Source organism: Chamaea fasciata, unplaced genomic scaffold (genome assembly GCF_029207755.1).
Source record: "Chamaea fasciata isolate MVZ Bird 193981 ecotype frontalis unplaced genomic scaffold, bChaFas1.0.hap1 SCAF_10, whole genome shotgun sequence".
Classification (NCBI taxonomy): domain Eukaryota; kingdom Metazoa; phylum Chordata; class Aves; order Passeriformes; family Sylviidae; genus Chamaea; species Chamaea fasciata.
In genome coordinates, this window is record NW_027094095.1 from 2,364,915 (window position 1) to 2,385,183 (window position 20,269).

Here is a 20,269-nt window from a genome sequence, read left to right on the forward strand (position 1 = left end):
CCATAAAGCCCTAAGCAGTGTGAGCCTGTGAAATACGCTCCGTGCCACGCCAAAATCTGTGCTCAGTGCCCTTGGGGACACAGTGCAGAGCTGCCCTGCCGCGGGCACGGGCAGTCACATGTCTACTTCCAGCTGAAGCTGTAAAAGCGCTCCCAGGCCAGTTCAGACAGCTGGCTGCCCCCACAGCCCCTTGTCAGGTCAGCTCTCACCCTCAGAGACAGGGCGTGAATTATCAGCACGGGGTTAATGTTACACTGCACGAGCAATAACAAACACGGAGCCGCAGGCCAGCTCCCGGCTCGGCACGGATGGAGCACGCGGGGCTGCCCACGTGGGGACACAACAGGGACACGACTGTGACTTCCATCCGTGGGACAAAAGGGTGTGGCGGCCCTTGTCTGCCTTTCCAACCCCAGCAAGACGTGGAAAATCTCCTCCAATTTCACCCAGGCTCCCCCAGTCTCCCTGAGTACAGTCTGGCCAAAGTCTCCGCTGCCATCTGCTCTTTTCTGCAAGCTTTCCATTAGTGGGAGCCCAAGGAAACCTCCTGGCTAAATCCTGAAGGAGAAGGATTTGGTACATTTTCCTGGCAGGGCCTGGCTGTTTCTGTCGTGGTTATCGAATGGAGCCAGGATTGTCAATGAAGCAAAGTCTGCTGCTTTGGAAAGCTGCCCGGTGTCCAGGAGGCATTGCCTCTGCCTGCCAGGGAGATGCACATGGGTGCTGGGGGCTGGCGGGGACTGTGGGCGCTACTCAGGGGATACTCGCAGGGGATCGATGCCAGGGATCACCTCCTCAGCCTCCCTGGCAGAACTGCTTGCCCTGGGCTGGCTCCAGGCTGTTGATGCCACGCCTTTTATTCCCGGTTAAAAATTCACAAGAGGTGAGGCAAAGGGGCGCAGAAATGTTTGCTCTCTCTGTGAGCACACCGCTCAGCGTGGTCGTGCCGTGGCAGTGGAGCAGGAAGGTGAAAAGGATGTGACTACTGTGCTCTGACATCCCCAAGCACAGCAGAGGGCCAGGAGAGCAGGGGAGAGGAGGAGAGCAGGAGTCACAGGGTTACACCTCCACCCCATCGGCACAGGTATTCCTCCCCCAGCAGTCTGCCCCAGGGCATTCCAGGAGCCCCGTGAGCTCCCCGGGATGGTTCTCAGCTGCACACCCTACCTGAAAACCTACAGGCTGATGCAGAGCTCCACCTGCATCCTGGGGTGTTCCCTCGTGGATGCCCCCAGGCAGCAACGCTGGTGAGGGAGGGCCAGCACCACCCTCCCCAGTGTCACAGCCAGGGCCTGCACCAGCAGCTCTCCCTGTGTGACACTCCAGGGCACTGCACTGGCAGGGAGATTTACAGCCCAAATCCTCCTCCTCTGCTTGCTTTGAGCCATTCTTTCTTCTTCATCCCTGCCTGCTCTCTGACACCCTCTCCGGTAGTTACACCCAGTTCTTCAACCTCCCACTGGGACCAAGCCAAAGCTCAGCCAGGCCAGGAAAAGCCCCTCTGCTGACTCCAGGGAGTAGCCGAGCTGGCTCTTGGCCCTTGTGGAAACAAGCTGTGCTTACTGGGTCACTTTTAGTATCCCATCTTAAATCACATCTTCCAGCACTTCATCCCTTTTGGCTCCTGTTTATTGACTTCCCAGCAAACGCTTTAAATCTGTCTGGCTTCCCTGGCCAGCTGTGCTTGCCCTGGCGTCCCAGGGCCATCCTGTCCTGCCATCTCCCTGCATTTCAGGACCCCTCCACACCGTGATGGTTGCATCTCCCCTCCCTTCACAGACTGGCTCAGGCGTACCCAGGGCTGCTCTCACCATTCCTACCCCTACCAACTCCTTTCCTGGTGTTTTCCATGGGTGCAGCATGCTGTGCCTCTCTAGGATCAGCCTTTGTGCCCTCTCCATCCCTTTTCTGGTCATGAAGGACGGCACAAGCTGTGCAGCCCTATTTCTGGTGGCAGGGATGCTCTCAGCCCTGTGTCGAGAAGCACCGCTAGGTGACAATCCTGCTCCTCCCGCAGCCTGGGGACACCCAGGCTGGCACCCATCACTCAGACTGCCTTCAGAACAGTTTGGTCAGCTGGTGAGTTCTCTGCTGAGCTGTGATGGCTCCCAGGAAACCTGGGAAGCCAGCAAGTGAAATGGCCCAGGACAAATTCACAGGGTGTGGGGGATTTCCAAGCCAAGCTGCATCCACTTTGTTCTCTATTTTCATCTGTACCCTGGAAAGCATGTCTGTAATCACCAGGGCCCTCCGACTTTTTTATCCCACTAGCAAGTCCAAACTGAAAAAAAAAATTAAAACATTTGACATCCCTGAGGGGAAGGATGTTTTCCAAGCCTCAAGTAAAGGAGCGCTTTCAGCTCGCATAGGCCTCCCAAAAATAAATACAGAAATGCACCAAGGATTAGAGGCCAGAGCTGCCTTCCCTGCTTGTGTAAAGCGCCACTCTGCTCTGTCTGTGCCCTGGTCCCCACACTGACCCATGAGCACAGGGACAGCCCTGACCCCTCAGCACACACAGATAATCCCACAGAGGACCCCAAAGCTCTTACAGCCTTCAGGTTCCCGCTCTTAACACCCACCCTGTGGGCACCTGCTGTATCTGGGGGACACTTTGTGTCACAAGAGGTGTCCAGTCCCTCCACTACCTAAGGGTGGGGGGACATTGCCCACCCAGAGCCTGAGCAGCCAGGCTGTGCCCTTTGGCGTAGCAGGATGATGTGATTCTTGCAGGCTTCCCAGCACTCCCTTGTGCAGCAGAGCTGAACTTTGTCTATTTTTAATTTCATTGCATTCCTTCAGCAAAATCCTCATGGGGGAAAGAAAATGTAAGGATTAAAAAAAAAAAATTAAAAAAAAAAGGAAGATAAAGGAATTGAGGGGAAAGCCAGCCCATGGTGGGATCCTGCTGGCATTGCTGAGCTTGGCTGATGCACAGTGTGGGGCCAGGTAGGTGCTGGGGAGGAAAATCAGCCTGTGCAGGCCATCAGGGCAGCTTCCTGCTGCAGGGGATTGCCACAGCCCAGCAGAGAGGCTGGCATATTAAGCTTGTTAATTAATGATGGGAAATAAGAGTTGCAAGGGGAGATGGATTTGTGCCGAGGGCATTGCTGGCTGCTGCACTGGGCCCCGGATGAGCGATGGGGACCGTCCCACCTCAGCACCGCTGCTGCTGCTGCTGCTGCACGGGGCAAACTTGGCAAATTTTGGCAGTGAGGGCCCAGCTGCGGGTCAGGGGAGGAGCCGGCAGAGCGACACTGCTCTGATTTACAGCGCAGCCTTGTCCCTAAAGCATCCGCGGGGTCAGGTCTCCATGGAAACCCCACCAACACACGAACACACTGAGCCCATTCCCCGACCCAGGAGCTGCGCTGCCGAGCCCTCTGTGCCTGGGAAAAGGTTTTGTGCCGCTGGGATTGGTGCCAGGAGGGAAAAACCACTGCTCTGCACGAGTGCAGCGCAGAGCTCAGTGCCTGAGCCGGGAATACCGCTGCGGCCGCAGGATCCCTGCTGTCCCTGTCGTGCAGCTGTGCCCGCTGCATTTCCCAGCTGTGCCTGACCAGGAGCAAGGCCAGGGGCTGTGGCTGGCAAACAACCCCATCTCCCGCACGGCAGTGGAGCAGCTCCGGGGCTGGATCCAGCACATCGCGGGGGCCGCCAGGTCTCTGTTTTCCCCAGCAGAGACGGGGCCAGTGGGATGCCTGGGTCCCCAGGGGGGCACAGCCAGCAGGCAGCCCAACGGGGTTCGTGCAAGAACGTGACAGGAGGGACGAGCCTGAGCAGCAGTTCCCAGAACCGCTGTTTGGCTTGGCAGCCCAAAGCTCCGTGCCTCACTCTCCAGACGCCCGGCTCCGAGGGGGAATAATGTCTAAAACCAGGCCTGGCAGCAGGGCCAGTATCTGACTGGGGACAGAGCAGCTCCCAGGAGCTGGCCAGTGCCCCTACACTGCACTCCTGCCCTGCAGCTGCCAGGCTGAGCTTTCCCAGGGCCAGCCCCACTCAGGCACAGGACCTGCTCAGCAAGCCCAGGCTGGGGGAAACATTGGCACCTGCTCTTTAACTTCACTAGGTTCCCACTCCCCAAGGCTGGGAAGGACCCATCCCATCCCACGCCATCCCATCTGCAGGGCCAGCACAGCTTCCTACAAACCCGTTGTGCTCACAGCACAGGAAACAGCTCCTCAGGAGGAGCTTGGGCTAGCTGGAGCTGCTCAGTCAAGCTCCAGGAGGAGCCAGCTGGGATAGGACCACAGCAGCAGGGTCCCACCTTGTCACAGGACCCGAGGGACGCTGTGTGGTGTGCCCAGCTTCCCCCACCTCCACCCGGAGCTGAGCTGCACGACACATCTCTCAAAACCTTTATTGTCAGCAAGTAACAAAAGTCAGCCCTGCAGCTGCACAGGGAGCCTGAAGAGAGTGGGGTGCTGGCATCCAGGGCTCGCCGCCCCAGCGGGTGCCCTGCCCCAGCCCCCTTCCTGCTCTCCTGGGCAGCAGCAGGGCTGGGCATGCACGGGGGGATGGGTGAGATGGGGGGCACGTGTCATTCTCCAAAGCAAGGAGCACATGTACAACCGCTTATAAATAAACGACAATGATCAGAAACCTCCGGCTCTGGGAAACAGGGGCTGGTCCTGCTGCCCAGGCCACCAGCCCAATGTGCTCTGTCCTCCAAAGGTGGGGAGAGGGGAGCCCCCTCCACCAGGGCTGCAGCTGCCAGGTGCCCCCTGGCACAGGCTGTGCCTCCAGGGAGATCAGGCTGGGGGGGCACCAACCTAAACCAGCCCAGAGAGCAGGCTGGGCCACCTGCCTGGCTGCACCCACAGGGATTCAAAGATAGGGATGTAGGGAGGTGCCAGACCTAAAGTCTGGACAGGGCTAGCTGTGGGACCCAGGGACAGTGAGAGCCAGGGCACGGAGGCTGGAAAGGGCCAGGAGAAAGGCAGTGCTGCCAGGTGTCACACATCTCCAGCAGCTGGTGAGGAACACGGCCGGGCACCTTCACCCCAACCCCAAGCACTGAGGGACAGCATGGAGCACCCTCCCGTGGTGGGATTCCTGCCACCACCTTCCCCCAGCCTCAGCCTTTAGGGTGCCACCCACCATCCCCAGCACACAGGGACATCCCCATAGCAGCCCTGCTGCCTCCCACACTCGGGGGGCTGGTGGGAGGGCTGGGGAGGGCAGAGCACATTGGGAACCACCAGAGATACCTTCTACCTTTGCCTTAAAACACTGAAGCTTATATTAGAGACTATATAATAAACCAGGGGCAGGGCTGTCCTGCCCAGAGTAGAGACAGCAGAGAGGGCACAGCTCCGTGGCCAGCCTGGTGAGGGTCTGCTCGGGCTGGGAGCAGGAGGTTAGTACAGGAGGGGCACGGAGCATGTGGGCAGACAGGTGGGGACACTGTCTAGGGCTGGTTCTTCGCCTCAGGGTCTTTGTCATAGATGTAGCTTCCCACAGCTCCGGTGTTGACACCTGCAGGGGACAAGAAACAGGAGGGTGAGGACACGGGCAGGCAGCTGGCACGCTCCAGGGAGATGTCCCCTCTGGGTGGAGGCGTGAGCACTGAGAGTGGCAGCCCACGCAGGGCACGTGCCCCTGGCCGGGGTGCCCACCCCGCATGCCCCCAGGCACTCACCCTTTGGCCCGAAGAGGATCCCGTAGCAGGGCTTGTGGCAATATGGCTGTCCATCGTGCTGTGCGGGGCAGAGAGAAAAACCTGTCACCTGGGCTGAGGGCCAGGGAAGATCCGGTGCACAGGACAAAGACACGTCCACCTGGCTGGGCACCTCTCTTGCTCTTCCCCTGCAGACACCCCAAAAACCCCAGCGCTTCCCCAGGCTAAGGGGCTGCTCCTCCCAGCCCTGCCCTCCTGCAAAGGTGGTGGGTGCCATCAGGATGGCTTGGGACATCTCAGCCGTGCCCCACTGGCATCCCCAAGTGTGCAGGCCAGGGTTCTGAGGCTGGCACACCCTTACCTCGGCATGGCCCCCTGGGGTCAGTGTCTTGCTGCAGCGCTCACAGCGTAGGCAGGGACGGTGCCAGTCCTTCCCCAGCGAAGTCACCTTCTCGGCTGGAGCGGGACAAAGGAGGGACGGTCACACCAGGCCCCTGCAACATGCTGAGGGGGAGCATTCCCCGTGGGGATACCACAGAATCCCAGGAGAGCCCTCAGGATCTCCAGCCTCCCACATCCCTCCCACTCCTCTGGTGCCTCGCAGCTGACACAGCATGACTGAGAACAGATCTTACCACGTGGGAGATGACAGCAGGGGACACAGTGCAGATAAAGCCCTGCAGCCAGGAGTGGACCCTACCCTGAAGGCCCCTCAGGCACATCCCTCTGTACTCAAAACCTCCTCTCTGATCCAAACCCCACTCCCAACCTTTCTGCATGCCCCAGGGCTCCTGCACAGAGCCCAGCCCCGTGGGGCCCTGCCACCTCGAGGCAAGCACGCACTTCCCACTCGCCACCTTACCAAAGTAGACTCTCTTGCCACAGCGTGGGCACATGTTTGGCTCCCCGGTGAAGGTGGTCACACTGGAGGCTGGAAGAAAAGAGGACATGTGCCTGGGAAGTGGGGGGACATCTCAGCCAGGACACACCAGGGTGGGCTGGACCCCACACACAAACCCTTGCAGCCCACACCGTCACCAAACACGGTGGCTCTGCAATGGCTTCCCAGCATGGCAAAGGGCCAGGCTGCCTGTCCTGCCCTGCCCCTCACCTTTGCTGGGTCCCTTGGGAGGTGCAGCGTTCACCTTCCTCTCCTCCACCTTCACCGGGTGCTCGATGGGCCCCGGAGCAGTCTGCCCCTCGATCTGCGGCTTGTCGTAGATGTAGGAGCCAGCACCACCGATGTTCACCCCTACAGAGGGCACAGAGGAGCTGCAGTGGCCTGGGGTCTCCATCATCCCCCAGCCCCCTGTCCCATCTCCCCCAGCCCCACTGAGCCGGGGGCCACTGATGCGCTTCAGCCCCGGCTTGCTTTCTCCTGACCCAGGCTTTCTCCAGCCACGTCTGGGATAGGAGAGTAACTCCACCTTCCGTCTGAATGGGAATTTGTTTTTTTAAAAATTTAAAAAAAAAAAAAAAAAGGCAACTGTCAGAACAGATCCCTCCCTCCCTCCCTCCCTCCCTCCCTCCCTCCCTCCCTCCCTCCCTCCCTCCCTCCCTCCCCTCTGGCAGCTCTTCTCTCCCTCTGCACAAGCAGACAGCAGGCCTGGGACTGCAATCTGATGGCTTGATGCTTAGCCCAGGCTAGCCTGGCATCTGGGGTGTTTCTGGCGAGGCCACCAGTGGGGATGAGGGGACCTGGCCCCTCCTGCAGCCCCGAGCACAGCACCACAGGCAGGGGGGACGCAGACGTACCTTTGGGGCCGAACAGTGTGGCGTAACAGGGCTTGTGGCAGAAGGGCTTCCCATCGTGCTGGGGAGAGAGGGCAGCGTTAGGATGCTGAGCAGTGACCACGGTTCCCTGAGGAGCACCTTCGTTCTCTGGTGTGCAGAGACCACCGTGGCCATGCCTACACCCTAAAATGCACCCAGTTTAGGGTCTGCAGCGTCAGCCTAACCCGAGCACTCGGGAGTTTTGCCCGCATCAAGCACTCGAGCTGTTGTGCCCAGGTCATGCCCTGGAGCACCAGAGGCCACGGCAGCTCAGCCATGGGCAGCTCCGTGCCCCGGCCCAGCCGTGTGGCGCTGGGCCCAGCAAGGCATGGCCTCATCCCCTCAGCACCCTGTGGGCAGCCAGGCCACTCTCGGGTGCTCAGAGCACCGTGGGAGCTCTGAGCTTCGCCTTTCCCTCTCCTTGGCCCGAGATCAGAGGCCCCACACGGGCGCTGGTCCCAGCCCAGCTGCTGTCAACCCCACTATCGTCTGGGGCCGTTATCACAGGAAGGCTTGAGGCAGGCGATAAGCCCCGGAACTCCCCACAGCTGTTTCTCATGGGCCAGCTGGAACCCAGTCCAACAGAAAAGAAAGAGTGTTTGTGGCTGGAGCAGGGGGCCAGCAGGACTGCCACACGCACTGCCCTGGATAGAAAACCCACTGGGAGCCCGCGCTCAGGCGGGATCCCACCCCATCACCTGCTTGGCCCCACTCAGCATCTCAGCCCTGCTTCTGCTCCGTGCTCCTGCCTTCCACCCTTCTGCTGCAAGGCAAGGGCTCCTTGCCCACGAAGGGCAGGGTGGCAGCCGAGCAGAGGTGCCGTGCCAAAGACGAGGGCCAGGACGGCCGGGGGTGAGGCTGGGGGAGTGAGAAGGCTGTGGGCTGCCCAAAGGCAGCTGCAAAATATTGCAAGGCATAAATATGAGCGTGCTCACAGCGTTACCATGCCAGAGGGGAGGGTAAACATTTAACTGGTCTCCCCGCGACACCTTTCCAACCTAGCCTCCTCAAAAGGAGGGAGAAAAAGCAGGGAAAGGCCAAATCTGCTCTCGGCACAGTCAGTGGGGCTTGGCTGCCGTCCTCTGTGGGAACAGAATCCAACCTTATATGGAGAAGCAGCAAATCTTCTGGGCTTAACCCGACCTGGAGCACAGATCCACCTCGCTGGCAGGACAGGCCCCGCTTCGCCCACGGGCTGGGGGCCACCAGCGTGGCTGTCCCTGCTGCTCCCAGCTGTGCTGCCTGCTAGAGCCAAGCTAAGGAGCTGGTGACACTGTGGAATGACAGGTGCCGTGCAAACCCAGGGCACCGGGTGTCACGCAGGGACACTGCACAGGGAGAATACAGTTGCTCCTAAGGCTGAGCAGCTGCAACCACCAGCATGGCGCCTTCACACTCCCGAGCGCTGGGGAGTGGCAGTGGCATCACACTCCAGCACAAGCTCCAGGGCACAGGGAGCAGCAGCGCCGAGCTCTCGTTGCCACGGCAACCCAGGCATTCCCAATTCTTGGCGTTTTTAAGCACAGGTCAGCGCAGGCTCTCAGCACACGCACCCCTCCAAAGCCTGGGCAATGCCCAAACGAGTCTGTCCAGTGCACGGAGCTTCAAGTGCTTACTGGGGCGTGCCAAGCCCCACCGCAGCTGCCTGGGAGCCCAGGGTGACAGAGCAGGGACACTACACGTGTGGTGCCAGCACCGCTCTGTGGCTTGCCCGGGGCTGTGCACAAAAGCACCCGGAGTTGCAAGCAGCTGCGTTTGAAGCCGCAGTGTGTTCTGCTGGACTTGTATGCCGCAGGGACAGCGCCTCCACGTGGCATCAGATATCTGCCCTGGCCCCCAGCCCCGTTCTTGGGATTCCCATCCCACCAGGCCCCCCTGCGTGCCAGCACAGCTCCCACCCTGCCCGCCCTGGCAGCTCTTACCTCAGCGTGCCCACCCGGGGTCAGGGTCTTGTTGCATCGCTCACACTTGAGGCAGAACTTGTGCCAGTCCTTGCCCAGGGAAGACACCTTCTCGGCTGCAGGGGACACGAGAGAGGGGTGAGCCACTGCCCAGCACCCGCTGAAGGCCCTGGGGAAGCCAGGCTGCGGGATCCACAGCACTGGAGAGGGGCTGCACACACCGTGCACATCAACCACACTGCAGGAAACAGGAGCCACTCTGCTGCAGCCCCTGCAGCCCTGTGGGACGTGGGCACAACCCCCCCGCCGGTCTCTGACCCCTCCGAGCACTGCACCAGCTGTTTAAGAAGATGATTAACCCTATCCCAGCTGAAGGCAGGACACCGCCCAGCTGCCATCTCACAGCCACTCTTTCCCACGCACCAGTCCAGCAACGGTAGCATTTTCTTCCCTACTCTCCGTGTCTATTTTTACCCACCACGTTACCCGGAATGACTTCACTCCCATTCAAATATTTGGCGTTTCCATGCCCACCCCGCCCGTGCAGTCACACTCCCCCCACGCACACTCAGCCTCTCCCCGGGGAGCCTCAGCCGCAGCTCCAGAGATGCTCCCAGGAGGAGGGGATGACAGGCAGCCTCCACTGTCACCCAGCATGGACGTTTGGCCCTGGAAAACACCTGTCCCACTCGTCCCCAGCCGGGGAGCAGGCACGACGTGCAGATGGGTGCGCAGCCATAGTCCTCGCGTGGCCACAAAGCTGCAGAGCAACTCGCTGCCAGCACTGAAAACAGTGTCAAAGCATCCGTGGGCAGATTCAGGGAAGGCAGGCGCTTTGAGACTGCTTGTATGAATACAAATACAATCCTTCCGACTGGCCCTGAGCTGTAGGTCTCCAGGAGCATCCTGGGAGGCAGCAAAGGCTGCTGATGCTCCTCTTGCATCCCCAGCCTTGCACCATCCCTTCTCCCTCCCAGCTCCTGGGTGGCTGCAGGCTGCCCTGTGCCCCCCACGGATTCCTGCTGGCCCTCCCTCTGTCCTGCACATGTGCAGAGACAGCTGGAAAACAGAGCGAGCCCGTTAAAGCCACCGTAAAACTAAATCAGGAGAGCCAAATAAAATATTTAACAAGCAAATAAAAGCGCAACCGGAGCCGGCCCCGCTCCGTGAGAAGATCTCCTCAGTGATGTCGGGTTTCCCCCCGAGGACCTCAGCAGATGTCACCTGTTTGCATCCAGCCAAGATGGGGGTCAAGAGCTCCCCAAAGGGCAGGTCCTGGCTTCTAGAGCCACCCTCCTCCCAAGGCAAACAGCTGCACCCGGGGCATGCCACAAGACCAAGATAAGCCGAAACGATGGCATCACCACCCAAAAATTCCATCCCAGTGCGAAGTAGGGTGACCGGCGGTGGGAGGGGCAGTGTGATGGGGCAGAGGCAGAGCCATTGCACCAGGGCGCACTGGAGACCCCTGAGAGTATCCCCGAGCAAGCACATGGGAGATGGACTTTGGGGACTCACATCAGTTGGAAGAAACTCCAAGTCCACCTCCTGCTGATGGCACACAGGCTGTTGAACCAAACCCAGGCAGGATCAGACAGTAGAGCGAAGGGATGCCCCACCACAGCCGGGGGTCTGTGCCTGCCCACCCAAAGTTGCCGGGGCTAATCCCTGCTGGCTCCAAGCCCAGGGGCTCAGGAGGGCTCGTGTCTCCCCACCCCCACAGAGAAGGGGCCAGGGCCAGAGCCGCCCTCCTTTTCCTCTGCAGCTCTCACCTCTGCCTGGAAGCAGAGAACCAGCCGCAGGGTGAACAGCCCCCAGGCCCCCCAGGCCCCCGGGATTCCCCAAAAGCAAGGGGAATAGGGAGGTCCCAGCACCCCACTGTCCTTGGGCCGTTGCGGGAGCCCTGCATCCTCCCAGCTCTCCCGGCAGGAACGGGTTCCTCCCCGGGGTGGACCAGGGAGGGAAACGGAGCGGGATGGGCTGAAAGCCGAGCCAGGGGCTCGGGGCCAAAGAACCGCTCGGCTTTGTCACAGTGGATGCACACACAGCCAGGCCAGGCTGTGCTCCGGCTGCGTCACCCCCAGCTCCCCCCCCTGCCCCGACCCAGCGCCGCCACGGCCACGGGAACGGAGCGAGGAGGAAGCTCCCGGCGGGTGTTTTCCAGAGGCCGTGGCAATGATAGCTGGCCACAGCCCCCGCCAGCTCCTTCCTGCTGCCGCCATACAAAATGCTCCCCCAATGACGCCCCCCCTCCCCCCCAAATAATATTTCAGCAGATGGAAACCCTTGCTCCTCCCTGACGGATGCACCCCCCTGCCAGTGCATCCCTGGGCCACGCAGAGCGAGAGGGATCTCAGCGGCAAGGGACGGGGCGGGCGGGAGGAGGCGGCCCGGAGCACCCGGAGCACAGGGACAGCCCGGGAAGCACGGGGGCCGCCCCCGCCTCCAGCTGGAAATGCCGCCCAGAGGCCGGCCCGGCATCCTCTGGCTGCAAACAAGGATTCCCGGGGGATGCATCCGGGACCGGCACAGCCGGGACGGCTTTCCAGAAGGCATTGTTTGCACCGAGCAGAGGAAGCAGCTTGGAGCCAACCCAGCCCATTTCCAGGGCAGCAGCCTGCGGCCACAGTATCCCATAAATCACTGCGGAGGGAAAGGAGCAGCGCCCAGATTTCCTGTCACTCGGCCACAGCTGCTCCGCTATTGCATCAGCTCCAGAGGAAAAGGCTCTGGCCACATCCTCCTGCTGCTGGGGGAGCCCCGCTCCTCACCCCAGCAACCCCGCGGGTCACCGAGCAGCAGCAGCCCGGGGCTGGGCGGTGCGGGGCCGTGTCCGGCTCGGAGCGGGGAGCAGGGGATGGCACAGGGCAGGCGTGTCGCTGCACCCAGCCGCTGCCACCAAAGGCCGTGCCCCGTGCTCTCACATCACGCTGAGCGCACGCACATCCCGCTCTGGCCCCTGAATCCCGCCTTGCGCACTCAGCCCTGGAGCCAGCCGCCCTTAAACCAGCTGTGCAGCACCCCCTGGAAGGGCAGGGTTAAGGGTGCCTGACTGCAGCAATTCGGCCTCTGCCGCCTGCGTGTGTGACTCAGGGCTTTGCCAGCCCTGTGTTACCCACACTGCCGTGGGTGGGGGTGGCCACGGGGTGCCCGTGGATGATAAACCTCTCCCCGGGGAAAACATCCCCAAGGAGAGGTGGAGGCACAGCCGGCTACACGTCTGGCCGCAGGACGTAGCTATGGGATGGATTTGCTCTGTGCAGGGGGTGCAGCCCACACTGCCGAGGGACACCAGAGGCCAGGAGCAGGTAAAAAGCCGAGGGGGCTGTCAAGGCAGACTGATCTCATGGCTCCGGAGCAGCCCCGCCCCAGAGACAATGCGGCTCAGCCCTTAATTACCCGCCGTGCCCAGACAAAGCAGCTGGCACAGGCCAGAGGTGGGCGCATTCTCACGGGATGGGAAGAGAGCACCTCTCCTCCCAGTTTCTGTGCCGCTGGCCGCGCCGAGCCAGCCCCGGGCCCTCGCACAGGTATTTCCACAGCCTGACGTCAGTGCTGCTCCCAGGCGGAGGCTTATTCAGCAGAAGGAATCGTAGCTGCAACTGCGTCTCTGCAAAGGGCTGGGCTGTGCCCCATGCATCCTGCCAGAGCCCTGGGAGGGCACGGAGAGGGGCTGACAAAGCCCAGTCTGGCGGTAAGGATGCCAAATCCCCACAAGGATCCAGCGACAGGCGTTCCTGGCAGAGAGGGATGCTGTCAGACTGACTGTAGATGCACTTCAAAGCAGTTGCAGACACAAAGGAATGAAGAAAGAAAAGTGCAAGGGAAGGAGTCCGGTAAATGGCTGGAAACAAAGCCAAGAGCCAGCAGCCTCATCCCTTCCCCAGCTCCTCACAAAGTGGCCAGGAGACGGAAAAAGAGGAAGGACAGGTTGAGGATTTCTTGCCCTCGCCATGCCGGGCCACATCCCAACCACACTGCCCTTCCCTGCAGCGCCTTCCCGTGCCCCTCGCCCCGTCCCCAGCCCTGCCCTCCTCAGGCACTGCGGGGCAGCTCCTCTCCCCCATCCCACAGCCGGTGCTGACGGTTACACCGCACCCTGATCTGTGGCCAAACATATATATTTAGCTTCCCTGCAGCAAGGCAAGGCAGGCCTCCAGCTTGCTGGGCTCCCTCCAAGTGTGCAACAAAGCCAGCTCAGTACGGCCTTGCCACGGAGCACAGCCAGGGGGAACAGGGAATATCCCAGGGAGGGCTCCCACTCCCAGCCGAGGGGAGAGACAAGTTCTTCCCTGGGATCCGAGCCCCTGCAAAGCCGAGCCACTCGGGTGCAGGAGAAGGTTGGTTGATTCCCAGCCACAGCCCTGATGCACAGCACTGCTCCCATCCACCCTGCCGCTCCCTGCCTCTCCTCTGACACAGCCTCACCTACTGCGGGCACTTCCCTGGCCAGGAGCAATCTCCCAGTCTCCCACTCTGGTTTGCAGCCTCCAGCAAGTCCCTTGCCGTTTTCCACAGGGTTTCGTCAAGCAACATCGGAATGGGATGCATTTGGGGTTGGGCAGCTTGGCTGTGTCTGTGCTGGGAGAGGATCAGCAGCGTTTCCAGCCGGGCAATGGGTTCAGCCAGGGCTGAGCCCAAGGAATCAGCTGCTTTTCAGCTGCATGTGAGGCATGGCAGGCAGGACCCCGGGGGGTGCAGGGGACGCAGCCCACACTGCCAAGGGACACCACCAGAAAAATCAGAGGCCCAGCTGCAACCCTCCTCCCCTTCCCCACCACACAGCCAGGGGCAGAGCGGCCAGTGAGAGCTGGGCACAGGCAGGCACGCATGCAGACCACTCCCTTGGGTAGTTGTTGGTTCAGAGCACTCTGTTCCTTCCCTCTGCACACTGAGATGTCATCTCTGGCAGGCAGCGCCAGGAGAATAAGACAGTTTCCTGGCCCGCTTCAGCAAGAGCAGGATTCTGGGACATGCTGGAGCAGCCAAGCTTGTAGAAGTGCCCCTCCTGCCCCACGACTCCTCACCTCCCCACCCTGCTGGCCCTCCACAGCTCCAAGCGGGGTTCGGCCCAGGGCTGAGGATGCTCAGGTTCTCCCTCGGGGCCGCAGCACTGGTGCTCCCCACCAGCAAGCGCACAGCAGGATGGTGGGACAGCTCTCCCCACATCCTCGTGCCAGGACCCATCTCCCACCATCACCTCCCTGGTAGCGTCAGGGCCCTTGGCGGGAGACACGGGCACCACGACCCCAGCACAACCAGAAGTGGCAGCACGGCTCACGCTCCAGGCTCTGCATCTGATTGCAACACTGCGGTGACAGATTTTCCATTACTTCTTGCTTGGGTGTTCCTGCTCCGCCTTTCCTTGACTTTCCAGTCCCATCACCTCACTTCTCCCCATCCCTGTGCTCCTGTCAGGGTCTGTGAGGGAGCCTAGGAACACGGGGATCTCTGTCTGCCCAGAAGCTGGGACACGGGTACAGGATTCTATGATCCAGACACCAAACTGAGTCACCCAGGACTGGCCCTGGGTTTGCAACGAGCTGCCTGCCAGCTCCAAGCCTCCAGCACCCACAGCCCCAGGAGCAGCACCACACTGTCAGGAGCCCCAGCAAAGCTCAGGACACAAGAGCAAGGGGACCCAGCCCTGTTCCACGCTCCTACAGATCATTTTTGTGCTTTTTTCCTGAGGGAAAAACTGATGCTAATCAGCCTGTTCTTCAGCTTCCCACAGGGGCATCCCTCCCCCCGGCAGGGCTCTGCGCTGGGAGCAGGGAAGTGGAGCATCCTTAGTTACCACTCTGCAAGGTCCACTCACACTCCCAGACCTGGGAGGAGGCAGTTCCCAAGGAGCCCGGCCCGCTCCGTGCTGGAGGGCCAGGGCTGTGCCAACACTGCACCGGCTGCACTGGAAGAGCCATTTCCTGTGTTAGGGACGGCTGCAGTGGAAATCAAGCCCTCCTGCCACCCCTGCCCAACCGTCTCCCTGCCTGAAGCCAAGGACAGCAGTTACTTATTAATTGCAGAGTGGCTTCTGCAGCTTGAATTTCACCAGGCTGACCCGGCGGTGCCGTGCTCTGCAGGAAGAGCGCCCCACACCTGGCTGCACCCCCTGTCCTGCTGCACCCCAGGGTGACCAGCAGGTCAGGCATCCGCTGCAGGCCCCTGGCAGCACACCGGCCTTGGGCCCTCCTCGCTTCCCAGCTGGATGTGTCTGTGTCCTCAGTCCTGCCCTGGAGTCCCACTGGCAAACCAACCCTGAAAAGCAGCTTTAGGCCCAGGGGGGCTGCTGAGCGACTCCCACCTGCTTTCATGTTACCCCTTTCCAATCAAATAGAGCCTCCCACCCGCCCTCACACTCCCCAGCACGTGCAGTGAGCTCCCCAAAAGCCGGACCCCGCCGCACGTGTGCTGGCTGCATCCCTGGGGATTGTGCCTGCCTCGTGCTCGGGATGGGAAAACAGGAAACCCCCTGCTGCCACAATCCCCCGCTGTTCTGGGAAGAAAGGATGGGAGGCGGAAAGGCTTGGCCAGGGCTCCTCCCGGTGACCCTGCAAAACTCATTTAAGGCTTAGCAATGCGAAAGGGAGCTGGGGAAATGTGTGGCTGTTTGGCTGCAGGAGACTCTGGTCCCTCCGGAGCTTCCTGCCAGAAGTGATAACCTAAAGCCAACCCCGAGCCCAGCCCGCTGCTACCTGCCAGCGTGGGATGGGAGCTGGCCCTGCACCCACCGGCTGCTCCTCCAGTTAAACATTCACTTCAGCCAGCCAACCTCCCAAAGCAGGAAAGTTAGCCCCAACTGTTCCTGGAAACAATGTCACAGACCTCAACCTCCTTTAAAAAAAAAAAAAAAAAAAAAAAAAGTAAAAAAAAGAGTCCCAAACCTATTTTTATATTTCCCTGTGCTTTTTAAAGGAAAAAAAAGGCTCATTCTGTAGCTCGGGAAACGCCCACATCCTCCTGACTGCGCAGGGAGGAGCCCACTGGATTTTTCCAGGGAGCATGAAGCAACAGGCATGCTGGAAATGAGTTTTCCATCGGTACCCGGGAGTGCCGGCGCTGGGCAGCCGCTCGGCGCTGCGCGGGGCCGGGAACGGGAGCCGGCGGCATTTCTCAGCCATGAGCCGCGGCTGCAATCCCAGGCATTCGGGCAGCCCGAGCTGCCAGCGCTCATTCAGCACAGGCAGGGAGGCTCCCGAACAAGCGGGGCTTTATGAAACACCTCCCCGCTAAGCTTCGGGCCGGCCCAGGAATACGGGAGCGACACCAAACCCCGGACGCGGAGTTCCCGTCGGCTTCCCAACCAAACCACGCGGCCCCACCGGGAGGAAAGCCCGGGATCCGCATCCCGGAAAGACGGCTCAGAATTTGCATGGAGCTTTTATGCATTGAATAAACGGACTCAGGTTTTATTCTTCCAGAGCCTGGGCGGTTCCTCAAGGAAAAGCTCAAGGCATCGACAGGGACGTGCTCCAGCCCATCTCAGCTCTAAGCACAGAGAAGTTTTTTGGCTTGCTCCCGTTCCATCTCACCAGCACCCCCTCTCTCCGAGTCTCTCTCAGGGGCAGCAGGAGCAGCTTTCCCTGCGGGAAGATGTGGGGTGGGGGCTGGCGCTGCCCCACTGCCAGGCACCTGCCTCCTCCCTGCCTGTAGGGCCGGGTGTCCCCACACGGGGCAGGGACGGGGAGCCGCGGAGCAGCAGAGACCGGGACAGGGAGCTCTGCATTTACAGAAACCCGCCCGGGGAGAGGGCGGGCACGCAGCTGGGGCAGGGGTACAGCCCTGTCCCCCCCCCCCCAGGACCACATCCTCAGGAGACCCACAAGGACGTGGGGTGAGAAAAAGAGTACGGACACTGCTGGGGGCTGGTGCTTCTCCTCCTGGCACAGCCTGGCCTCCTCCTCCGGCAAGGCAAGGGTCCCTGAGCCCGGCCCCGACCCCCCCACGCAGGGCAGGCTCAGCCCTGGAGCGAGAGGAGCAACTCTGCCCTCGGGTCAGTGCCCAGCTGGCTGGGTAGGCACCATTTTCTGCTTAAAAAGGAAAAGATTCACAGAAAGAAAGATGTCCAAGGGGCCAAGCCCTTCCCACCCACACACAAATAGGTTTATTTAAAGGAGGAAGACGGCAAATTCCTATTTCCCTGTGTTTACTTGGAGATGGCCGGAAAAGAATGAAAGCACCAATGCCTCCAATGCTCAAACATCATCAGGACCGTTTGGTATTTCTCCAGCAAACAAACACACTGAGGCAACAGGGGCTGGACCCCGGAGCAGCGGGGGGGAGATGGGCAGGGAGGGCTGCAGGGAGGCAGCCCCAGCAGAGCTGGACCCCGTGGTCAGCAGGTCCGGAGGCAGCTCGGGCTGGAGTTCTGGATCCATCCCAGAGTCATCCTGAGTCCCAAGGGTGCTCACCCAGGGGGTCAGGTCACTGCCGGGGAGGCTCCGGGCTGGGGCAGCGCCTCGGGGGCACCAAGGCCGAGGATCAGCCGCCGCTCCCACCTCCCTGCGAGCCGGGCGGCGGCGCTCAGCCCGCGCTGCCCGACAGGAGACACGCCAGCCCCGGTTCCCAGAGATCCTGACCAGCCACAACCCTCAGCAGGGCCCTCGGAGACCTGCAGGGACTCGCTGCTGCCCTAACCCAGCCCAGTCGCGCTGAGATAGACCTCCGAGCCCAGGAGCTGCCTTTGGAAAAGTCCCGTAGAACCCCAAACCCTTCATTAGCTCGCCCAGCTGGGAACAGCCCGCCGGGGGCTGGCTGCGAGGAGAGACAGGGGGAGGTGAATGGCACACCTGGGGCCAGGTTTGCAGGGAATCAAAGAAACCGGCTGCGAGAAGGTTTTGTTTGCACCTGCCACTGCCAACTTCCCCGCGCCAAGAGATCCTCGGAATCTCGGGAGCCCCCACGCCAGTACCGGCCGTGTTGGGTGGGCTGGGTTCCCCTGACCCAAGGCAGCGGGTACCTTGGGGACAGGAGCCACGCCACTCTCAGCACCCCAGGCGCGGGCACACACCCCAGGGCTCCTCAGCGTCTGCTTCCCCTCCTCAGCCCAGCGAGTCCGGGATCACCCACAATTTCTGCGCCCCCTGCCCCGGGGCCAGCCGGCAGCAGCCCTCAGCGCAGCCCGGGGGTGCGGGGCGGAGCAGAGGGGCCGCGGCCGCTCCGGGCGAGCCCCGCGGGGAGCTGCGGCGGAGCGGACACCGGGGGATACATCCCAGCGGAGGAAAAGGGGAGGCGGGGATGCAGCGGGGTCAGGGAAGGGGAAGGCGGGGATGAGCGCCGGCTCTGAGCTGGGGGACCGGTTTGAGGTCCCGACGACGCGTCTCGGCGCGGGGAAGGGGTTGCGGGGCCGGGCCCCAGGGATGCGCTCACCGAAGTACACGGTCTTGTCGCACTTGGGGCACTTGGATGCCATGGCGGGAGAGCGGAGCCGAGCCGAGCCGTGCCGTGCCGAGCCGTGCTGTGATGTGCCGCGCCGTGAGCCCCGCTCCGCCCGGCCCCCGCCCACCGCCGCCCGGGGGGAGCCGGGGCGGGGCTGCCCGCCGAGCGATGGCCGGGCTCGGTACGGCTCGGTACGGCCCGGCTCGAGCCCAGCGCAGCAGGTGCCCGGTCCCGGAGGCGGCGAGAACACCCCCTGCCCTGTCTCCCATCCCCGAGGACCAAAGTCGGGACACGAGTGCTCCCGACTTCCCTTGCCTGGGAAAAAACCTCCATAATAATAAACAGGTTGTAGTTGAGCGACGCGACTTGTGGGCTTTTACCGGCCCCAAAGGCAGCGGCCAGGAGCCTCCCCGGCCGAGTCCGGCCAGCAGCCGCCCCCGGAACATGGGGGGGGTCCCGGCCAGCCGCCGCAGAGGGGCTCGGGCATCTCCCATCCCCCGCAGCCTGTCCCCGCCCCAGCCCCGCTCGCTGCCCGGCTCCAGCGCCCGCATCCCCCGGCTCCCGGCGCCGTTCCGCTCCGTTGCCATGGAAACTCCCATCTCAAAAACCCCTCCGGCTGCAAAGGGATGCTCATGGAGCCGTGAAGGCACGGTGAGGATACTCGAGGAGCCACGATGCCACGGCGAGGCAGGGGAGCCCCTCTGTGCCCGGATCGTGCTGCGGCGGGCGCAGGGCGAAGGGTGACAGCGGTGGTGACAGGCGGACGGGGGCCGTGGCTGGGGAGCCGCAGCCCTGCACCGCCGTGTTGGTAAACAGGACATCTGCCGCTCCGCAAGAGCAGCTTTGCATTATTCATCAGCCGGCAGCCTGGCTCTGCTCCGCCGCCATTGTCACAGAATTCTTTCTCCGCCGGCAGCTGGTGCAGCTGCCAAGCGCCCGCCCGGCCCCCGGCAGCCTTGGGAAGGGAACCTGGGGCTCCGGGATGGGACAGAGTGACCCTGCCGGCGCCTACGTGGGACCGGAGGGGCCGGGGATGCCCGCCGGCGGGTTTCTCCGTCGCCCGTGCACCCTGCTGGGCTAGAAGGCCCAGGCATCCCTGTCACTCAATGTGTGGCTGCTGTCACAACAATGTGTGGCTTTGTGGCCGGCGGGGTCCCCGCGCGGGGGCAGGTGGCGGCGGTGCCTCCAGGGCGCCCCGGCCCCACACGGGCCCCGGGAGGGGCTCAGCCCTGCGTGTCCCACCGTGGAGCCAATGTGTCCAGCGCAGGCCTGCAGCCACCAGGATAGGGCAGGAGCTGGGGATTTGTGGAGCTTGTGATTTCCAGAAGAGCAGCTGCCTGCTCCACCATAGTCCCACAGCACTCCTGTGGGTCCCTCTGTGGTACCCGGTGTGTCTGCAGCCCTAAAGCACCCCATGGCAGCAAGCAGGTGCCCGCACTGCATCCCTGTGCCTGCAACAGCTCCCGTCTCGTGTGCTGAGGGGACACCCTGAAAAAGGTCTCCTGTCTAAATCCTCCACATCCCACATTCTGAGGCAGCCTCAGCTGGTGTTCCAGCCCTGGGGGCTGAGGGATGCACTAGAAGGAGGAAGAAGGCT

At 62.0% G+C, this 20,269-nt stretch overlaps 1 protein-coding gene across 1 annotated transcript; it reads right to left on the minus strand.

The window, feature by feature from the left end:
- Positions 1-4,346: 4,346 nt before the first annotated feature.
- On the minus strand, positions 4,347-18,780 carry CRIP2 (cysteine rich protein 2). The gene is made up of 8 exons (XM_066192002.1): positions 18,664-18,780; positions 9,316-9,410; positions 7,376-7,433; positions 6,732-6,872; positions 6,483-6,551; positions 5,982-6,076; positions 5,642-5,699; positions 4,347-5,478 (listed from the first exon to the last, which is right to left on the minus strand). Exons 1-8 carry the CDS (start codon positions 18,704-18,706, stop codon positions 5,411-5,413), a joined length of 627 nt encoding a protein of 208 aa, XP_066048099.1. The 5' UTR covers positions 18,707-18,780; the 3' UTR covers positions 4,347-5,410.
- Positions 18,781-20,269: the final 1,489 nt, after the last annotated feature.

Coding starts and splice junctions, on each gene's coding strand:
- CRIP2 (XM_066192002.1), bottom strand. CDS start 18,706: ATGGCATCCAAGTGCCCCAAGTGCGACAAGACCGTGTACTTCG. Junction 7,434..9,315: donor CCCCGGGTGGGCACGCTGAG/GTAAGAGCTGCC, acceptor CTCTCTCCCCAG/CACGATGGGAAGCCCTTCTG. Junction 5,700..5,981: donor CCCCAGGGGGCCATGCCGAG/GTAAGGGTGTGC, acceptor TGCCCCGCACAG/CACGATGGACAGCCATATTG.